Here is a 23,155-nt window from a genome sequence, read left to right on the forward strand (position 1 = left end):
CAATCAGATGAGACACAATGACAGTTATTGTTTCATCACTGACAGTATTACATGAAATATTAAGCAGTTAAGAATTGGAATAACTATATTATTACATAGAAAGCTTAAAATTTAAGATTTGACTAATGGTTTCAAAAAATAATTAGGTATTTTAGGAACGTTTGACACAATTTTTAATTATAYTCGGTTACTATTTATTCAATGTAGATATCGCATAAAAACACATTTTAAAAATGTCTTTGCTATTTAACATTGTTATTATTAAATTGTGACACTTTTATCCAACGACCCAATCATACAAATTGACAGGGAGGAGCTGAAAAGCAGTTAACTGCTCGACGGAAGGAAGCGGAAATAAACGTCGAAAACCTTCTGCTACCAGCTAGCTTCAGGCTCACAGGACAGGGCTGTAAGCGACGTTGTACATACTGTGGGGGTATCTCTTTAGAGGAAGCTGGGAGAGCGTCAGACACRGCAAAGGGTTTTTTTTTTTTGCTTTTTACTTGGGCAGCTTCGAAACGGAATAGTACAAGTGGTAAGACACTCTTCTGTTGCTCCTGTTTACACAGACAAAACGTGTAGTCCGGTAATTTCTCGACGGTTAGTCAAGTTCGGCAGTGTTCTGAGCTAGCTGCGCCTCTACGCTAGCAACAACAGCTTGCCCTATGAAAAAAAGGTGTTTTCTTCCCTTTTCACGTTTGCCAGAATTTCCCCGGTAGGGGCCTAAGTTATTTGTTAATGTTTCGTTTTCTCGTCGTTTTCCCTTTCACCGCATCTTCCATAAATACGTCGTCGTCAGTTGGCCGCCGGTTGAATTAGATGGGAGTAAGTTTGAGAATCGCATCGCAGTTATTGTTGCCCGACCGTTAGCCGGCATGCTAACTCTAACGTTCTAGAACAGWGGGCGCAGTCTATTCCCTGGAACCGAATCGATCTTTTCTTCTTCTTTTTCCTCATTTAGAGACCCAAAAAGTCAAGAGGAAACGGTTCGTACGTGCCCTGTTGTCTAAAACGGGACAGACACGATCCTGCCCGAATTTATCCTCATGGCCTGGGAGTCGAATGCTGATGGCGTTTGAAATTTTTTGAGGGTATTTTAATGACCCGTTTCTCTGTCGAACCTCGGCTGCCAAACGTTTGTAACGGCACAACTAATTTTGCTGTGTTCGCTCCTTCCTGCTAAAATAGTTTTGCATACCTTTCGCACATCACGACATGGGTTGTTTTTATTTATTCCACGTTAAGAGTTATGGTTTGAACTCGGTTGCTTTTAACTGCTCGGTGACAGTTTGTGTCTGATATCTGCGTCCGCTTTAATGGACTTATTTACACCAGAGCAGTATTAGGGGAAGCTCATCAAAACGCTACCAGAGGCGCACCGGGAAGACAACATAATAGGATAACGCACCTTTTATCCTCTAACTCGGGACAACTTCTAGGTTTAGTCACCGTATCGTTCTCGGCTCGGCTCCACAATCAGCTGACCTTTTTTTTTTTTTTTTTGGTCGTATCTGGTGGTTTCTGCTCAGGAAATGGTATTGGAATTATCTCTGATTGTAGTAAAAATGTCTTACTTTTTTCTTTTTTGACTGTTGACAACGGCAGTGGATGTCTAAAGCAAATCGTAATTGGATGCAGCGATTGGAGGGACTTGTGGAAGAGGTCCCAATCACAAACAAGCTCTGACCTGCTGMTTCTGTTTACAGGAGATTCCAATTTTGTCTTCCAAAGCTCACAAATCACAACATACTTCTTTTTGGTCAAGCCAGATCTTTTCCTAACTTGGTTTTGCATTAATCTGCCACAAAACATACATTTTACTGTGATTAATATTAATATATATTTTTTTATTATGAAGCCAGCATATCTACGCAGAACATGCTTGTTCTCTGCTTTGTGTCTAATCAAATGTCACACATTAAACCTTGTTGTTGCAACAGATGTCAGTATTTAAATAACATTTTACAGAATATTACTGCAGTATTCATCAGATTTATCCTCATTTTTACTTCCTTGCAAGCTGATTTAGTCAACGTTTTTCTTGTTTTCCACACGTGGAAATGCAATACGAGTCAAATCGCACGACTGTCTGCAGATGAAACTGTCCGACTTGATGTTTAATAGAAAAAATAAGCGTTTTTAAAATTATTATTTTTGCTGTCTGTTGGATTACCTATTCCTTCATTTCCTGCGATCACGTAGGAATTTAAAGTGGCCTTTATGTCGAGCTTGATTATTAATAATTGATGTCTGGACTACAGCCAGCGTCACACAGTGTGACAGAGAGAGGGATGAATCTGTTACGTTGCTGCTTTTTCAGAGTTGGCATGATTTGCAAGATCAGACTTGTTTCTGATTTAAAAATACCACTGTCCAAAAGCGAAATTATCCGGTTCTGTTCATCGTAAGATTTCTTCTTTATTCTGAGTGTTTTTGTAGTTTTACTTAGAAATGTCTCGTCGATTACGAGGACTGCCAAATTTTAGTGACGAAAGCGACACTTAAAAACTCAAAAAGCGATGATGTGAGCATGAGGTCCTAATGGAACAACAATCTTCATTCAAAACATGCAGCATCAATTATTGATAATGTTATCCTTTCAGTTATAACGGCGATTATTGATACGTGTGCTAGAATTTTGGACACAGACCGAAGCAGAAATTCTGCTAAACTAACTAAATTTACTAATCATTTTCAAGTAAATGTGTCTTTATCTCTGAAAAATTCTCTATAGATTCATTTGTTTTCTCTCTGTCGAGTAAAACTGGGTGTGTAGCTAATATTTGCCGGTTAAGCTATCAGCCTGTGGTAGTTGCTTAACGAAGATGCTGCACAGTTTGCTAACTGTAGTCTTTTTAAAACTGTGTAATTTTAAAAACTGTTATGTTTGATGCTCCTTTAGCTACTTATATTTATTTTTTTTCTTCTTCAGCCAGCTGACTGACGATGTGCAGCAACGTGTAGGATGCTTCACACTTCAGTAGAAAACTCTTAACTCCCACCATTTCCGCTGGCATCTCATTTAAAGGAACAGTACATAATATAACGGGCACATTCCCACAAAATGTCGCTGAACCCGCTTTAATCTGGAGCTTCGCTTCCTGGAGTGAAATTTAAATGTAACATTTTTAACTAACAAGTTATGTCTAGCGAAAGCTTGGGAGATGTCTCTTAGCAACCGTAACCACACGCGCACGCACATGGCTGCAGCAAATATGAACCGCAAAGGAGATGACTGACTGAAAATGTTTGATAACCAGTTGCTCTGAAATGTTCAGCCTCCWTCAATYATAAAGGTCCACTTTTAATTTAATAGTTTCTCAAATTTCGACCCTYGCYCCACCCCAAATTTGGCTCCCATTTTTTCACTGYTGATGTTTYCTTATAACCACAATCCCTYGTGCAGTCACTCCGCAAAACAGAAATCTGAGCTGTAACTGCGCTGTCCTGTGTTTGCAGGTGCTGTCCTGTGACCTTTATGTAAGGTCAAAGCCCTACAGGAACGGGTCATCGACGGGAGGAGAGACTCGGAGAAAAGCTGACGACCACGGAGGCCAGGACAGCGCGTCGGTTTCGAAACAGAAGAGTATCCACAGCCGAGTTGTTTTGCTGTGAGTCASCAAGACCATGGAGGCCATCGCCAAATACGACTTTAAAGCTACTGCCGACGACGAGCTTAGTTTCAAACGCGGAGAGGTCCTCAAGGTAAGCGGCGGCTTGTCAGGCTGATGAACGGACTTATGTATKTTAGGAGAACATGAAATGTTGGAGATTATTCACCTGGTTTTGTTTTGGATTTAAATGGAGGCTTGACAGCAGCGGTATTCTGAGAAAAGCTGCACTGAAAAGAAAACGTTCTCCCTTGTGCTGCTATTTCTAGCAACTTTCATGCAGGATAAGTTTTTTTTTTTTTTTTTAAATGGCTGGGTTTTCTATAAGATGAAAACGATCATTAAAATAAAAGGTAATTATTGTACAAAGGAAGCCAAATTAAAGTTTAGAGACTATTAACAATTTAAGAACTTTTTCTGGATCTACTTAGCGATTTATGCTTTCTGATGTATTTGTTCACAAAATAAGATTTAAGATTTCACTTGAATTCAGTTCTGAATCTTCTTTGCCATCTTTAAGGATCCTAATTTCTGTTCTTGGCTGTAGGTTTGATCAATTTTCTCTCTGGAGAATCAGCCATTATCTGTAGTAAAGACAGAAATAAAAGGACTACTGTTAAGCTTCCAATGGATTAAATTCTGTTAGCTTAAGAAGAACACATGTGAAAAGCCACTCAGCTCTGTGGGCTTTTAATGGAATCTGTTCGTCTGAACAACAAAATGCTTCTACAGGCAGTGCTGGATTTACATTGATGCAGGAGGAGTTGGCTCATTGGTTTGGCTTTTACAGAAAATTATACACTTCAAACAATGTTAGATTTAAAATATTTTTATGTAACACTGGGCGTCGAGGATTACTTTACTGTTCTTAAAGGGGGATCAGTGCTGTTTCAGCAGAGAGTATTGGAAAGACTTYTTATCTCAGCAGGAGGCCTAAAAGCACAGAGAAAGTCAGCTTAGGAAACGCTSAGCCAAACAGGACTTCTACCATATTTACCTAAGTGAAGAGAAAGTATTCTATTCCTCTTAAGTTTAACCGTTTATGTAAAACTGCTTCTTCTTTTGTTTACATTTTTTTTTCTAACTGTCCAAAAAGTTGACGGGGAATATCACCTTTTGTATTTTTTATTTATTTWTTTATTTTTTTACAGAATTGGATATCATGTATTAGTTTGTTTCTGTGGAAATTTGATCAGTGATTACCAAGACTGGGGTCATTAGCCAATAAATGTTTGGTCTTTTATGTCCTGTTGGAAATTAACTTAAGTTAAAAAAAAAAAAAACAGTAAAAGGATAATTAAAGGGTGCACTGATAAATTGGCCTCAATTTTCTTAATTTTGTGTAGTCTGATACCGGCTGTTGCTTGCACAGGGTGTCTGTGCATCCTTAAAAATCTTAAATTTATCTATCTAAAATTAAGGCCTTAAAATGCCTTAAATGTACTGAGAGAAAAAAGTTGGCCTTAAATACGTCAATCAGATGTCTTAAAATTTGTCAGAATTATCTAATGTAATTTTATGTAGGTTCCTCTATTTTTGCAGGACTGTTGCGCAAAACCTTGAGTTACAGTCAGACATCTTCACTAGGCAGTTGGGTCTACTGCTTAGTAGCTGCTAATATACTATGCAAGGTTAAAGCTAGCTAGCTTACTTCCATCCATCATGGGTAAAGGCAAATTTATCACCAGTTAGTGGACAATGTTCATCTTAGCCATTGGACAACTCCTTATGCTAACCCTTATCATTGATTTATTTGCAGTTTTGTGCATTCCAGTCGCAAAATGGGTCTTAATTTCCCCCCCAGAAAGGTCTTAAAAAGTCTTAAATATGAGATGGTGAAACCTACAGAAACACTGTACAGGAGAAACCTGTCTCATCCTTCAGACTTCATATTACATGTGTGCGGTTAACACATTCCAACTTGGCAACCCTATTGCTATATTTTGTGTGGTTTTTTTTTTGTTGTTTTTTTTGGTAAGACAAAAAAAATCGGTTTTGGTCAAAATTGGAACTGGCAGGTCAGGTTTTTGAAAAAATTAGTGGTTGGCTAGAAAACTGCAGTAGGTGCACCCCTACATATACATGCTGACAAAATGTGACGGAAGATGAAAACAATTTGGTTATTTATGCTTTTTTCTTACTAGTTTGGAAACTGAAGTTTCCAAACACATAAAAATACTTTCTTTTTTGTTTTTACTTTTTATCTGTAGAAGTCAGTCAGATATTAGCAGAAAAATCCCTGACACTGACACACACTTTAAAAAAACAACAACCCATCTTTCTATTTTTTTGAGAACCTTTTTAGTGGGATGAGTGAGGATGTTTTAGAACTCCTTACCGTAGTTTATATTCAGAAGAAACTTTTTTTTCCTTTTTCTTTTATGAAGGTTGTCTCAGCTCATTTCTTCTGCCTTCAGTTTGGTCACGACTTGAGCTCACATAAAACCTAGTCGGGCGAAAACGCGTCCTTGTTTTTTTTTCTTTTTCTTAAGTTTTTCTGGCTTTGCTTTCATTCCAGTTAAGTAGCTTGATAATATGATAATCATATTAATAAAAACTATAACCATTTCCAACTTTGACTACTCCAAATAAAACTAATTTTGATTGGGACAAATCGAATCCCTCGTGGAGAAATGACCGCAGATGGGAAAAGCACCAAGAAGTTGAGGTTCAGCCTTACATGGCCTTATGGCGTGTAAGGCCGTTTTTTCCTTTGAGACCGTCCACCCTGCGTCCTGTGCGTCTGTCACCAGCGCTATCTGCTGATGCTAATACTAAACAGCTCCGCTCCCAATACAAAGAGTGCCTCTCATAAGAGGACGACCCCGTGTTAAGGCTTTGCATGTATACAGCATCCCTTAATCTCACTCTATTTTCAGTATCACTCAGAGATAGTGGCTACGTTACTAACATGGGCTCTTATCTTGATGGTGCATAAAACGACCTTTTTCCACCTACAATGTAGAGGCTTAGCAGATATTCACTTTTACCAAAGACGTGCTGTCATTTGATCTTTACATAGTTGCTGGGGTTTTTTCCCTCTGCATTAGATCTTATGTAATTTTTGGTTTTTGAAGATTTAATTTTTAGAAAATCTGGATTTTTTTTTTTCTTTCCCCCAATCAAAGGTCTTCTTGTGTTTCCATAGTTCAGAGCGATGTCAGCAAGCCCAGGGCTGCCATCTCTTGTTTTATTGATTTTATTTATTYATGGGTTTTGAATTCAGGGTTAGGGTTAGGCAGGGTCAGGCTATGTAAGGGTCAGGCTAATTTCTTATTTTWATTTTTTTACATTACCAAAATAGTCGTAATATTACCAAAAATAGAGTTGAAACGATGCAAGAATAAAATCATAGTATTAGCAGGATGAAGTTGTCATTTTTTTTGAAAACTCCAATTCGAAAAATAACAAATTAATCATTCAGGCTTTTTCCCTTTCACTAAAACAACTTTTTTCTTGCAATTTTAAGACGTTCTTCTGTTAAAATTTTGTCTTCATTCTGCTGATACCATAGCTACATTCTTGTAATTAAACAAAACCCTCATAGTCGGGGYATGTTGATTACTGATGCAACATGGCGCTTCTGAGGTCTAAACAACACCTTCAAGTCTGTCGATTCTGTTTGTGTATTTGTGTACTGCATGTATTTTWTWTWTTTATTTTTTTTAAAGCACTGTTGCCTCACAGCAAGAAAACCTCCAGCTCAGCTCCCTTCAGAGCGCCCAGGTTCTTCCATCYATGCATACATTGTTTGTTTTCYGTATCTCTGCAACCAACCTAAAAGCTTGCGGTTCCTTTTAAAGCAAAAGAAGACGTTATTTTCAAGCAGGAAATTAAAATTGACATGAATTTTATTTTAATCTGTCTGATCTGATATTTTTTTCAATCTCTAATTTTGTCAGACTTTTAGCGTCGTTGAGAGATTTTTAGGTATTGATAACGGTACCAGCTACATGTGTTAAAAGTTTATATTCACATCTGCGTTAAGGAAGTCCAGGTTCCCCACTAAATGGCAATCCTATTGCATTTCTTTCCCGTTTTACAATCATGACGTGTTGTTGGTGTGTGTGTGCATACTGTATACAAAGCACATTTCCATCGTTATCTGTACACGACAGGCAGATCTGTTGAAAAACCCTTCCTGTTTTTTTTTAATCTCTTCGATCAGTTTTAGTCGATAGGTTGTTAAAACCAGCAAGTTTTCAATCTTGTTTCATTAAGACATTGTGCTAAACAACCTTGAGGACTTGCGTTAAAKATTCTTACAGTGCAAATGTAAAAGTTTAAGACATTCTGCCGTTAGTTGAAGGTGAGTAGCTTGGTTTCACAAAATGATATCTCATCATGCGTGGACAAAAAGGGGAAGTTTCTTGCCTTTTGAGATCCTTTTTTTTTATTTTTGTCTTTTTGTGCAAGTGTCTGGTCTCGCTTGCAGATGTTTCCACAACTCATTTGCGTGTTTGTGTATTTAACCATTTTCTACCTTTCTCTGGTTTTCAGGCCGAGTGGCTCAAGTCGCCCGCATGTACGCATTCAGTTGTAAATTACATAATATACCAACCGGCCATTATGAACATTTGAGGTCGACTTGGGCCAGATGTCTTTCCACATTACTGTCAATTTCATCCGAGGAGAACAAACTTAATCAAAATTTAGCTTTCTTTTTTCTTTTTGTTCATTTGCTGTGTGAGCAAATGGTTTTGGAGTCGCACAGCAACAAGCAAAGTGTAGGCCACAGTGACGTCTTGTCGTTGCCTTGAGCGTTGGACACTTGTTCTCATTTCCTCTTTAAATAAATAAAGATTAACAGCCTTTATAGCTGACCGAATTTGCTCCTATTAGCAGATCGCTGAACCATGCCCCGGCAGCATGTCTTGCAATCCCTCTTTATCTGTACGGAACCTGCTATTAGTTCATATCGTTATATAGAATCCGATGATGAAATGGGACATTAAATAGCTTTCCTTTTCTCGTGAAGCAGGGCTGAGGTGCGACGTAACCGTGGACTGAATGGTTTGTTCCTTCACTTCCTGTTTGTTCCATYTGGCACTATAGCTGAAAATAACACTTTTATTGTGCTCATTCAAAAAAACGAGGAAAAACAACCCCCTCCCCCCAATGACCTTTTTAGTTCTTTAACCTCCTACCTCCCAAACACACAAATGACCTTGGACTTAACTGTACAGGGATTGCCTGAGGAAGAGACAAAACATTTCGAAACACACTTTGAAAATATCCGTGTAGGCATCGATCTAATCCTTAAACTTTAGAAACTGAACAAAATATGACTAGTGATTTTTCAGCTCTTATGCAGCAGAAATGGCAGATTTATTTATTTATTTTTTGTACAGCTTTTAGGTCAGTGACCTGATCAGTACTTTAGATGTTTTAAAAWAAAAATCCTATGTTAACAGCTTTCCAGTTCCCAAGAATCATCAGGGTCTACCTAGAAGTGCTTAGCCTAAAAAAAAAAAAAAAACAACTTTCAACTTAATTAGCAATGGAGCTAGAGATTCTGAAACCAGGCTAATACAGCTATGCTAGAATAACTTATYTGACTGTAATCATTGCTGAAACCGAAAGTGCATCGATGGGTTGTTGGAATATATATTATGTTCTGTTGAAAMCTTCATGAAGGACATTGACCTGTTTGAGAAACCTGAGCCAGCGTTGGGGAAAATCTGAATTGCATATTCGGTGTACCACGGCAAACCGTCGTCTGGTCCATGTAAGCTCTTTGGCTTTGCTCCATTTTCAAGTATTATCGCTAAACCATCGTCGATTTCTCCCATCTTTGTCTCGTTGCATCTCATGCTCTGGTTAATGCTACAGTTTAGCTGCTTTCACATCCTACTCGATCTCTTTTTCTCTCTCTGTCTTCCAACCCCCAGCAGCTTCCTGTATCTAAAAGAAAACTCCCACCAATTTTACATGCGCACTGTAAAAGTTGCCGGAGTTTCACATTGCAACTTTGTGTCTCTTGAAGCTCTTTCATAATCACTTCTTGGAGCCACAATTTACAAAACTCGGCATTTATAGAATTACATAAATGTAATTCTCCTAAGATCCCTGTTTTTGTTTTTTTAATTAATGATTCATCATTGAATGTTRATGCTTTGCATATTGATTTGACCTCTATTGTACTTGATGAGGAGTAACAGATCAGAGCTGCCATGCATGTTWGGAATTTCTTTCGAAATCTTACTCTAATTTAAGATGGGTTTTWACTTTTTTTCTAAACTTCAATTTCCCACTCTTTGCTGATTACTCTTTTTTTAAATAAGTCGCATATTACGCTGTTTAAAATGGATCAGATTCGGCAATTTCCATCTGTTTCAACACTCGAAGCAACAGCTGTATCTTTTTCCCTTCGCACTTTTGCCATAGAAGGTTGCTTACTACTCTCTCAACCAATCAACTTCCACGTTGCTGCACATTTTTATCAGCAAAGACTCTTTTCGACGTATCAGCTGAGTTTTCCAGGGCTTGCTTTCTCTCCCACTGTAAATCTCTTCTACAGAAATCCTGTTATCTTGCATAAAATAATATTGCATCTTTTTTTGTTAATTTTTGTTTGTTTTTTTGTCTTTTCATTATTCTCTAGATTAGACCAGCTAAATGCCCACCTGAATGATTCACTTTTAAAGCGGTACTGGGAACATGTAAAAGCTCAAATATTGGCTTATTTTAGTAATGGAAGTGCTGTTTGAACTTTTTTCTGCCTTGTGTCTGTGTATTGAAAGCATGAGCACAAAGTCAACACATGGCATGAACAATTGTGCATTTAAGCTTTTTTTGCATCAGCAAATGCCTACTACTAGGGCTAAATGGCTGCAAAGCCAAGCAACAGTTCTTTTTGAGGAAAAATGCGGGTTTTTTTGCRCTACATGTTGCTCACACTTTAACAGTTTCTTTATATCTGCTAAGACAAAGCAAGATTGAGTATATATTGTTGGGTTTGAGTTGTAAGTAGCCAAGTGAAAGATGTGTTAATCACTGAAAGATAACCAGTATAGAGTACATGTCCCCTACAAATATAGGCTCTACACAGTATCTTCCAATAGTTTTCACACCCTTTGAACTTTCTCATTATTTCTCATGTTACAACCTCAGATTTCATGTCGCCAAGAAGTACAGCATAATTGGGAAGTAGAAGAAAAGTTAGGTTTTTGCAAATTTCGTTCCCTGTTTAGTAACTGGACTAACTGGACAAATGTCCAACGTGGCATTATACTAGTGACTTCGAAAGTGATCCAATAGTATGTCTCTTCTTGACGCAAGCAGTGATGGCTTTTCTATTACTGAATCAACAGACGGATACCAATAGTGTCACCCTAACTCTACCATTTAGAGTTGGGGTGCTGTCTTCATACTGTATGAAGACGGTATTATCTACTGTCTTCATACAGTATAAAAACACTGTATGACGACAGCTCATTGTTAGTTATTGCCTTGTGCAATCTTTTCATTTTTTGGGTTCTAATTCAGATTTTCTGTTTAATTTTTCTTCAGTTACAATTGAAACGGATTTACACCAAACCGCTTGGTGTAAATGAAGCAGATGTGTGGTAGAGAACTAAGCACTCCATGTCACTCTGAACACTCAAAGCCCATAAGAGACGCCTTTTCTTCCCCATAAATAGGACAGGTTGTCAGTGGAGATGAAGCTTGACCAAACTAAATGCAGCACAATCCTGGGAGAAAACCAGGTTGAGACTTCAAAAGACTTGATAAGGATGGAGGTTTCATGGAGGGTTACATCAAAGACATTAATGGTTTGGAATTGTTTAGTCAAAATTTAGACCTAAATCTAACAGCGAAACACTAGCAAAGCACAAAAATTGACGTTTTGACAGTCTCCATCCAATCAGACAGAACATGAGGGAGTTRCGAAGAAGAATTGAGTGTGAGAAACACGATGCCTCACCAGACTGTCAGCTTTAACTGCAGCAAAAGGTGCTTCTACAAAGCATTGACTCTTGTAAGAATATATTGATCACTATCCACTTGGGTCTATCATAAAATCCCACTAAGATGCAATGAAAACTTCCACAAGGCACATGAAAACAGACTGAAATGCACAGACTGGCTGTTCTTGACTGAAGTAAAAAAAAAAAAAACAGCTCATTGTTAGTCATTGCCTTGGGCAGTCTTTTCATTTTTTGTGTTGCAATTCAGGGTTTCTGTACAATTTACTTTTTTTAAATTTTTTTTTTTATGTATAACCTGGGTTCACAGAAAGTTCCCTCCACATCCTGTCATCGAGTTCTGCAGAAGCCTGTTAGGGACACATCACTTGAAATGAGGCGTGTTGAGGCAGGAACACTCTTGACACATGCAGCGAAGTTGTAATCAATTGAACATTTAAAGAACAAAACTGTTTGAGTGGGGAAAAAAATTAACTGCTGGTTTGCTGTTGTGTAGAATGTTCATCAAAAACTTAAGGGTGTGAATGTTAAAACAATAGAGGTTTATAGCAAAATGTTCTGTCACTTTCTAGTCACATGTTTCACTATGCAGAATAAACACTTTAGGTGCTTTAACACCAGCCCTTTAGTCAAACTCTAATTTGTCTAGAACTTGGTTTGGGGAAGTTAGAATGTTCAATCAAACTCTGGTGTGCCTAAAAACCTTAATGTAATCTTTGGCGAGGTTCGAATGCAAAAAAAAAAAGAAAAGTAGGAAGCAAACTGTAGCGCAGGGCATTCTGGGTAAATTCAACCAAAACGAACACGTGAGTCTTGCCCTAGCAGGAGAAATTGCCCGTCTTGCAACTGCTAAAATCTTGACGCTGCTCGATTTTTGTTTTCATTTTGTGAAGATGGAAGTCGTCTTGGAAGAAGAAAGAAGATGGAAGGGTTTTTTTTGTCGTTTCCTTGTCTGGTTCTTGGTGCAGCGCCACCACAGGCGAGGAGGAGGAGAACAGGTCTTTCAAAGTGTTTGGTTTGTTAGACACAGTACTGTTAAAGAGAACAGCACCAACTGAGAATGTAACAAATGTTGCAATTTTGGCCCCCAATTAAGCAGAGTTTAAAACCCCCTTAGAGGAATGCCCTCTCTTCTTTTCTTAACCGTTAGGTCCCTGAACTGATCACAATGTGGTTCTGTTTGCTTTGTGTTGCTCTTGCTTGAATTTTATTTGCATGTTGTGCCACCTCTTTTTTTGGCTCTTCTTTCCTCTTTCCTCAACAGTCTTTTTTTTTTTTTTCCCCTGTACTTATCCCCTGAGTGTCAAACCAGAGAACTGTAATTAGGTCTCACTCCTCATCTCCATATCACTCCCTGCAGATGTGCCATAAAGACGTCAGCTGCTGTATTTAAAGATTAAATTATTCTCTCTGTGTGTTCTTTACACACATTTCCTTCCTTTTCCGTCTAACGAGAACAGTCCAAACAGAGACTTGTTTGATGTGGGGGTTTTGTTTTTAATTTTTTCTTTCCCTTCATAGTTTGATTTGCTAATCTGGCTAAAGTAGCCTATATTTTACCACATAAATGAAAGTAGAATGGTCCAGATTATGCAGATTTCAGATGCTAGCATTAAAGGCTTGTGGCACTAAAACAACAGCTGTTTAGTAAAGCTGCACTTTGCATCGAACGGCTACAAGATTGGTGTTAATACCTTCTAAACCCAGCAGTTGCTCCAATACAAACACACTTGACATCGATTTAAGGTTGTATTTTTTTTTTATTTTCCTCACTTCTCAATTTAGTGTAAAGTTCACCATTCGTTCCCTTGCTTCTAAAAGTGACAGTGTGTATAAATTGCCTCAAGCTGAACAAAGAACAGAACGATGGCTGTATTTAARTTCCCCTATAGAAAAGGTTGCGCTCAGTTTGTTTTGGCCATTTAGGTTAAAGATGTAATGTTCGCTTTGTGAAGCTGTGACTTTGTGGTCTAACATGGCAGTGGTCCATTGTCGTTTTGTTTTTGTTTTTTTCCCCCAATCTCAACATTCATCTCAACATTCATCCTAACACCTCCAGGTTATTTTAAATCGGCACACTAATGCTTCATCACCCATTTTGAAGACTTAATCCCACAGTCATCGTCTCTTGCTGTGCTGACTGGTAGCTGTTGTGGGCGTGAATCATTCAAAGATGTGAAGCTGTCACTGGGATCCTCACTGCTGTCTGTATATAAGAAATAATCACTTTGTTGTCTTTATTACAATTGTTTGATGATGAAATCTCACTTCCTGCTAACCCACAGATCCTCTACTGAAGATAAAATTCTACTTTGTATCCCTATAGTCGGTGTAATTTAACTGAGAAAAAAAATGTTTTAATAGGGTGTACATCTTTTTATTCATCTTAATTTCAATGTTAAGGTTGAGAATATTGAGGTATATAAAAACGTTTTGTGTCAATTCGTTTGTGTTTACATGAGTCGAGTCGAGGTGGCGTTCCAGCATGGCAGCAGATTCATTCTTTTAATCCAAAATTCAAACTCCTAAGTAGTTGACGGCTGGGTCAAACRGGAGCTTAGTTTGTCTTCTGTTGGTGCACACTTTTTTATTGAGTTGTGGGCAGTTAGTGTGTCAAAATGCTACGCCACAATTTCCTGCAGGACTTCAGTTATACTTCTTTGTCAACGATGTGGTGCGAGTTGAGTTTAGGGTAAATTTCAGATGAAAAATAAAAGGAAATCAAAACATATTTCTTGTGAAGTTAGAAAAGTGTGTGTGGTGGCTTTGTTTTCTGCCACTTCTGATTATAAAACGTGAATCATAAACACCTGATGTTTGTATAAATAGTGATGGGTGAGATGTTACTTCATTCTCTCATGTAGTTTCAGTTGAAAAGGATGATGCTAGCTTGTCCTGTTTTGGATGTGATTTTTTTTTATTTTTTCTTCTTGCTTCTCCTTTTTAAAAAATACTTTAATAGACAAATGGTTCCAGTCAACCACAAAGGTTTACTTTAAAAAGTGGCAATCAAGTAACTGTGTTCTCCAATTGTTATGCTAATGCTGCTTAGATAAAAAAATAATAATAATAATGATAAAAATAAATTTGACCTTGCATCACCTTGAAATTGGCCTGTCTCTTTAAGAAACTCCCACCCTTCCATCATTTCCTCACAACAATGCTTTGCTGTAATGCCGCTTCTTAGGAGACTTTTACTGAGGAGTAGTTTGGATGATAGCTTAAGCAGAYGCGTAGTTCCACCAGGTGTTTGCTAATTGCTGCTGGCGCTAGTCTGAAGTTAGCTGCCTGGAGACGGAGCTTGTCTTTGGACTTAAGTTGTAAATTTTGCCGCTTCTATTAGTGAGTATATCGCAGTATGGAACCTTAAAGGATCATTTTAAATAGATGGGGGGTTTTTTTCTTTGACAATAGGTCTGTGCCTATTGTCAGACGCATTACATTCATAAAAAATCTGCATCGAATCGCTAGGCAATGAGAGATTTGCCTCTCTAGTTAGCCATGATAGCTTGCTGAGATCCATGAACGTGAAGTTYCGTTTTTAGGGACTTTTAAGGCATTTGTTAGTATCACAGAGCTAACAACTTTTAATCTTTCCTAACAAAAACGACAAAATGAATTTGATAGCTCAACATTACTTTCTAAATACTGACGGCTATATCTGATTTTGCCTCAGCAAAATTACACAAGACATCAGCGTAAATATTTGAACTCCSATCGATAATGACACAGGAAATATGACAGACTAACATACGTATTATCTGAATGATCGCTTGTCMATTTTCTTTTTCCTTACAATAAAGACAGAAGCATCTTCCAAACCCTTTTTATTGGGAATCTTATGATCCAAAATGGAAGCACTCTTAAGGCACTGTGGAAAAAGTGAAAATGAACCAAAAAGCAACACTAATAATCAGAGGTTTAGCCATAATAACAATTATAACTGTTTTTTGCTTAAGGGTCTGTTTTAAGCTGCCGAACATATAAGCCACTGTTAGAAGAAACGGCTCTGACTGGAATAAATGGCTTGCTGCTCCTTCTGCTAATGTGTTCAGTTATCTTTGTCTGGTCCTTCCATTATTACATATCACACTGTTTTGTGACTCCAATTACCCGGATATGACTGTAAAAATCYGTATAGCAATGTTCGACTTCACATATGGAAGTTGTATCTGCTGCGCCGTCTGAGTAAATGAACAAGCACTGCTTTATGGACATCAAGATTGCTTTATTGTGTGCAAACAGGCGACATAAGGAGTTTTGATGGGTCCATTAAACCCAGCGTTTTGGACGTGGTACACTTTGGACTCAAAGGTCCCGGTGAAGCTTTAGCTCATCTGTCTTGATGCTTGGGCCCAACCCGCTGCAAAAGTCCGATTAATTCATACTCGAGGTAATCCCTGCTCCTGGTTTGATTCAGGTTGTGCAGATTTTTCTTTTATCTCTGCAACTGCAACTTTTACGTTGAGTGCATCTCTGAGCAACATGTAGTTCTCCAACGCCTCATGACAATTGCATGAGGTTGCCAGGAAGGACAAATATAGATCTGGTGTAATAGTCTTTTACTCGGCGCTCATATCCTGCCGAAATCCAAACAAACGCAGAGGTCCCTAACTCTTGCCGGGCAGAGAATAAACACGGGTCTATTGTAGGGTAAACTACAACAGCCACACACGTGTCACTRACCTCGTAACAGAAGGAGACAAAAGGARGGAATCATTTTGTGCTGCAACTCTCTCTCTTTTCTTTCCCCATATCGCTCAAAATTTGATGAAGCCGAAAAAGATCAAACTGGTGTCTCTGCATGTGATTCATCAGATTATTCGAGTGAATATTTTCGCAGGACTTCCTGACTAATAAGTTCCACGCTTGAGTCTGATGTGGCACATGCTCATGTTTGACACACACATGGGTTTGTGGCTAGAAATGCTATATTATTTTTAGATTGCAGGCTTCTGAGGGAAGGCGGAGGTGGGGACAGTGGCAGCTGTGGAGGAGATAATCCCAGGCCGAGACCATAGCCTGTCAAAGTGAAACTCCTACAGCTATTGTGCTTCAACCAGATTAAAACAGACCCAAAACAAAAATCTAAAAATCAGATGAGTGAATGCACGAGTGAATGGAAGTGGTTGGGTTTAGAGCTCCCAAGTTCATGCAAAGCAAAAATACAGTTCCTGTTTTGTTTAGTTTTTTTAAAGAAAGAAAAAAGCCAACCTAGCAAATATTATTTCTCTTCCCCCTCCCCACATGAACCTGCGTCACGTTTTCTTTTTTTTTTCTTTTTTTTTGGGATGCATAAAGAAGTGGTCAGAAGTTTGTGCACTTCACAAAATGCTTTGCATATGATCCCATCACGTATGGTGTAGAGCGAGCTGCTTTAGTGCAACTGGAACACGTTATATTTTACAACCTCCGTAGCAAGACTGGCGACGCAGAAGAACAAGTTTTTATGCAAACCTGTGCACTCGCACGTCAACGGGAACTGAGCTGGATTATGTAATGAGCTGAATTAACAGGTCCTATCAAAACGTAGAGGAAGCATCCCAGAATTAGCCCAGCGCTTCAGGAACTGCTCAACAAAACTTCCTCAGCTGGTGGAAGATGATTACATAAATAAAACAATTAAAAAAAAAACTTTACCATATATGTTGAGTTCTGCAGTGTGTTGCTGTAGTAACTTCAGAAATGTACTCCATGAATATCATTTAAAACTCCTCTAGTGCAGAATTTAGTGGGGGTTTTTGACAGACATTCCCCTTGGCTTTTACTGCACTCAAAATGCAGAAAAACGATCTTTGGTTTTCCCTACTCAAGGTTGTAACTCCAACACATTTTAAGCCTAAAATATATACAAATTATTCAAATATTCCACACATTTTCCTCTTTCTCAAGGCTGCCAAACCCCCTGCTTCCTCTCTCAGGGAAGGCAGACTTCATGATGAACCTGAATCTTTGGATTAGTTTCACTTCAGCATTCAGAGCTAAAGCCAGGCGGTCACTCTGAGCGTCACATGATGCTCATGACTGTGCGCTCCAGGCACTGGACTAGCCCTCAAGTTTAGCTTTACTGTACACAGGCAGGACTTTTTTGTTTCTTATAAAAGCTGATAAATGTGCACCTTGGAAAATAATTTTGTTGCCAAAGCACAAAACAAATGTTCTGACAAAGTGTAGTGGTTCCCAAACAGGGACAGGACTTCACTTGGGGTCACAGATATGGATGTGTGGGGTCTTTGAGGACCTCTTGAGAAAATAAACTGAATGCTAAAAACGGCAATGAGCAAACATGTGCATTTTCTAAACGGTGTGAAAGACATTGGGGGGTGGGCAACTTGAATAAATAAAGGCAACATATTGACCCTTGATGCTGACTTGGTGAAAATTTTAGTTAGCTCAACCAAAAGTCAGGGTCATGAGCCTCATGCTTTTTTTTTTTTTATAGCAATTTAACAAAAAAAAAAAAAAGCTCTAACCTGCTTATATTTTTAGCCTTCTATGATATGCAGAGGACAAGTTTGGAGGGAAAAATAGAAAACTATTTGGATTTAACATTGTGCACTGTTTAGTATCAGGACAGTGATTTGCATTCATAATAACTGTAGTAAGTTATTACTTCTGTAAGTATATTAGCGTGGTTGGGATCACAAACCTTAACTAAATGCTTTACCTGTGAATGTAACAACTGTGTTTAAATGCAAAATGGCAAAGAAGCCAAACAACCAGAACCTGTCAAGGTTTAGCTATTTGTAGCTACCTGAATGAAGAGCCAACAGGCTTCTGTTAGATGAGATACTTGTTTTGTAAAATGGTTTCTTACACTTCAGTTTCATCTTCATGCTTAAACACATTATTGGAGCTAACTTTGAGTCTTCGGGCAATAATAACTTCCACACCGAAGAGTAGTGTTAGTGCGACCTAGTAACTCTTACATATGTTGTTTGATTTTTCTCTGCGACTTTTTGTTTTTTAGCTTTCTTTTACTGTTTGGCTCAGACTGGACCAAAGTACCTGCCCCTATAATATCTGGTACCTCTCTTTACATTCTAAATAGAATTGCCAGTAAAGTCACTGTCACGCGTGTGAATACGGACACATGTACTTTGACCCACTTCTGCTTATGACTGATCTTTGGTTCTGGTCCAGGGTCACTCCCTCATCCTGTAATGCTGGTCTTATGCAGAATTAGCAGCTGGGGGAAGACCAGGGACAGCTGGCATTCTGAGGGGTCAAAGGAGCAAATAGACCACAGTCACTCGACAGCACATTAACCAATCCAACAGCTGGGATTGGCAAACCGTAGATTATGCATTTAAGAGGCAATAGAATGAGAAAATGGCAGACTTTTCCTTTAGTATGTTTCTATTTATTTTATGTTTCTCGTTCACCCTGTTACACTTCTGCTGTTATCAAAACAATTCATTGGCTTTATTTAGGAAAGTTCATCCGAGACCTCACACTCTGTCTCTTAACACGATAAGCAGTGAGTCTAATTAGGACAAAAAAACACATTCCTCTTCAGGGTTCATAGTCAGTTTTGGGAGAGAGAGAAAAAAAAGGAATTTAAGTTCTGGATAAGAATTGAAGAAAAGAAAAACTGAATACAGTTCTCTTTATTTTAGGGATGCGCCGATCTGAAAATTTGGACTGATATTGATATCCGATATAAATATTGCTTTTATTGCCAGTAATTACCTCTGCTGTATAACTTTCACTACCCTTTTGACACCTTGGGGTAAAAAAACAAAAACAAAACGCAGTTCTGAATTCACCACTGCTTCTATGCTTCAGTTAAACTCCCCACAATCCTTAGCTACATCACTAGCTACATAACCATTTACCTTAAATTGCTTAATGGAAACATTCACAGACGTATTTTTCGAAGCCTCGTCTGCCACCTCGGTTCCTTCTGCTGTTTTTTTTTTTTGTTTTTGGAAGGCTCTAGTAACCGAGATGGAAAATGGAGACGATGTTAAATGCAAACTTGGCTCTGTAAACTGAAGCGACATAACATGGTTTGTGGAGGTTGCATCAAATGAATAAAACATTTCTTTTCCTGTTTTGCATTGTAAAAGGATAGCTTCCAGTGTTTCTCCCTGGACAGTTTATGACAGACTCTGCTTAAAAAAACAACAAAAAAAAAAAAGCTCCAGCAGCTTTTTCTCAAAAGTCCCTCTTTTGAAACAGATTTCTCCACTTCCTTCTTTCATCAATTCAATTCAGTTGCCATATTGTGTCATGTCTAGCCTTCTGTTTATCCAGGTTAAGACAAACATTTCTGTATCTTCTTTTTTTGCTTAGACAGAGTTTGACTGACTTGTTTTTCTTTCTGTGCTTTCAGGTGTTAAATGAAGAGTGCGATCAGAACTGGTATAAGGCAGAACTAAATGGGAAAGATGGATTCATTCCCAAGAATTACATAGAGATGAAACCCCATCCGTAAGTATTAAATGTAGCTGTTGTGTGTAAGAAGTGTCATTAATTTTCCTTTTTAAAGCATTTATCAGAAAGAACCCTGCTGCATTTGGTTGATTGTAGATCTGGATGACATATTATAAAAGTGACATCAATATTTTCATCGTGATTTCTGATTTGTGGTAATATTTTAAAATGCATTTTTAATCATTGTTTTCAGCCGTATAATACGGTGGCTAACAGTGAATCAGACTTTGAAACTCCTTCCAGCCACAGACAAATGTGAAAAGTCCAGCAGTAAAAGTGTCTTCTAATCACTCTGGTGCAGTCCGCCTGCTCACTTTTTAAAATGGTATGTTAGCTTAGCGAAAGTATTGGCAAATAATAAGCTCTGTTTTGGAAAAATGATAATCTGACTACTCGGTATGTGTCCTCTGATGCTGAGCAGAGCCTTTTAAGAACTGGTTTTACACATTGGACACAGCACTCATGTAGATTTAACGTTGAGAAATCGATATTTATCGATCTGAGTTGAAGTGGAACAGGTAAAAAAAACAACATAGATTTGAATAAAATGTTTGCCAAAGCAGCTAATTTACTCACTCCTTGTTGACGGCATTAACAAGCCTCTTCAGCCAACCCGTTTCTCTGTTAATCATTTTTTAATAATAGTAATTCTCAAAATATTTAAATGACAGCCAAATCAGAGCTTTGCAATTTTGATGACAGTGGGCCTGTTTTTTTTTTTTCCTCTTACACGAGTCTCTTAAAAAGATTGATAGTTACTTTTACTTCTGCGTCTATGAATGTAACATCTCTGATTGTGAATGTCGTACTTTTTTCAAATAGTTTGATTATGCTTTTTTTTTTACTTTCACTATGATGCTGCATTTACTTTTTTTTTTTTTTTGTATGGAGAGTTTTCAAAATGCTTGATTAGTGACAGTGACTGTTGCTTTGAGAATAATAGATGAAGATGGGTTGATGTGTGAATTTCTATTAAATTTTGGCATCAAAAGCTGAAAATTCTACAAGACATGCTTTAAGTAGCCAACCAGAGTTCCCTGATAGCTTTTGAGCATTTTACATGGCAACCTCCGAATGCAAGAAATTGGTAGCATTTGCTGTCGCATCAAATAATCTAAAACACACATCTGTTGATAAAAGCTTTACGTTTCGGACTAAGAACCAGTTGCATGCAAGGTATAGTTTGCCTGCAGCTTCTTCAGATAAATCTTGGCAGGATCCTTGGACACGTTTCCCTCTGGACCCACATTGAGTGCCAGATTACCTCTCTGTTTAATAATGTGCTCAGAGCCTCTTACACTTAATTGAATATTGACCTCACTGCATCGTTGCTGTGGTGCCGTCAGAAGTAACTTTGTGGAAGGATGGCTCTCACTCTGCTGGGCGTGTCCTTCTTTACTCTCAAATCTCTCTCTTTTCGTCGGTGCTGGTGGCCAGTTGTTGTCTTGGCAGTAAAATATTTGGACCACCGTCCCTTGTATTTTACAGTAAGAAGAGCCTTGGTTCATTTGTTTATATGTAGCCTGGGATTTATAGCAACAAAATTTGAAATGGTTGCTTTCTGTAGATCTATTGTTTGGTTTTTGATCAACATTTCTGGTTGAAATGTGTATTAATTTTTTTTTTAATTATATCTTTATTAATTCTCAAGAAAGTAACATTTACATGACATTAGGCATCACCAAACTAATTTCCACATTTGAAATAGTGTTCACATGTAGTCTATTGCCTTATAACAGTCAAAACAAAAATATAACTATACTTCTGAGAAAGATTATAAAATGATCATAAGGAAAAGAGTGTGAAGGAAGAAATTAAGGGAAAGAAAGAAGGGAAAAATAATTGAAGGAAAAGGAAATGCAATAACAAAATGCATTAATAATTTAACATGGACTCGAACGTTACAACTAGACAAGAGCTGATAAGGGAGATTCATTGTTTTATTACTTTGGGTAAAAATATTATCAAAATATTTGAACAAAAAAAAATTATAAATCATGTCACAGATTTAATATCAATATTTTTTATTTATTTTTTATTGAATACAGCCAATATTTGTGTTGGCAGTTAAAAAAGACTAAGAAAATATTTAAAAGCCACTTAGATTAAACAGTAGGTTGTTTTAAGAGTTTACATTGAAACGCTTAAGTTGATTTTGCTTTTTCCACAAGATATCACATCTTGCTTTGCTAATATTACCTAGCTAAGTAGCAGAGCCTGGTTATTTAGCACTCTTACATATTGTATTGTCCCAGACGTTTAGCCAATTTTACTTTTAAAAAACACTTTTATGTTAACGGTAATAGCTGACATCCTATAGATTCCAGCCTACAGACACGTTACAAGGTCGGTTATGCTAGCTTGACTTTGATAACCTTAACATGTAGATGTGCTGCAGAATGTTGTGTGGTTTGATTCGGAAAGAAGAAAAATAAAGGTGGCCCTCACACTAACTCTGAAAAACCATCAGCAGCACAAGTGTTTAAATTAGCTAATCGACCTCCTCTGTATTCAGTCACTTATTAATCGCAAAATAAACATCAAGCCAGAAAACATAATATTGTAGCAGGCTGAATGTTCTCACGATAAACAGTGGAGCTGTTGTCAGTCAGTTGCTATGACAACAGGTCTCTGTGTGGCGTAGTCAGCAAAAACTTTGAGGAAACAAAAGAATAAGAATGGTTTTGACTTGTTCATCCATTTTTCTGTTATTTTTTCCTTTGCTGTTGCTCACTGCACTAAATTAATACCAACATCTCCAGTTTTCATTTTAACGGAATTGAGATATTTTCCCCCTCCACTCCTTGAACATGTCTTCATTTAACAGTAATTTGACAGGAAGTAGGTAGGAAATAGGAGAAGACTTGCAGCAAATGGCCCGAGACCGGGAACCGAACCCAGGACAACCGCGTTGATGTTGAGGAGTATAACTTCTGCTTATGGTGCGCTTCCTCTACCAGCTGAACCACCCAGCAGCCCTTTAAATACGAGAAATGAGATGTACTGGCGCGATAGCATGTTGAAACAGGAAAGGGAGGAGCAACTCCGCTCCAATCATCTTCAGAACTTTTATCTGGCATTTAGAGCCAGTATATTTCTTGAGCTCCCTACTTCTGATCAGAAACTTTGATACGAAAAAGGGTGAGGATACATGGTGAAATGTGAAATTTATGGCCT

At 37.9% G+C, this 23,155-nt stretch overlaps 1 protein-coding gene across 1 annotated transcript in view; it reads left to right on the forward strand.

Annotated features, from left to right (window-relative positions):
* The first annotated feature begins 319 nt into the window (after window positions 1-319).
* The window catches only part of grb2b (growth factor receptor-bound protein 2b), a 31,073-nt gene continuing 8,237 nt past the window's right edge, over window positions 320-23,155 (forward strand). Inside the window, exons 1-3 of the mRNA XM_008415458.2 lie at window positions 320-535; window positions 3,460-3,705; window positions 19,878-19,975. Coding sequence (XP_008413680.1) covers window positions 3,628-3,705; window positions 19,878-19,975 — 176 coding nt within the window. The 5' untranslated portion in view covers window positions 320-535; window positions 3,460-3,627. The remainder of the gene's footprint in view (window positions 536-3,459; window positions 3,706-19,877; window positions 19,976-23,155) is intronic.

The sequence above is a fragment of the Poecilia reticulata genome, linkage group LG8, assembly GCF_000633615.1.
Source record: "Poecilia reticulata strain Guanapo linkage group LG8, Guppy_female_1.0+MT, whole genome shotgun sequence".
Lineage (NCBI taxonomy): Eukaryota > Metazoa > Chordata > Actinopteri > Cyprinodontiformes > Poeciliidae > Poecilia > Poecilia reticulata.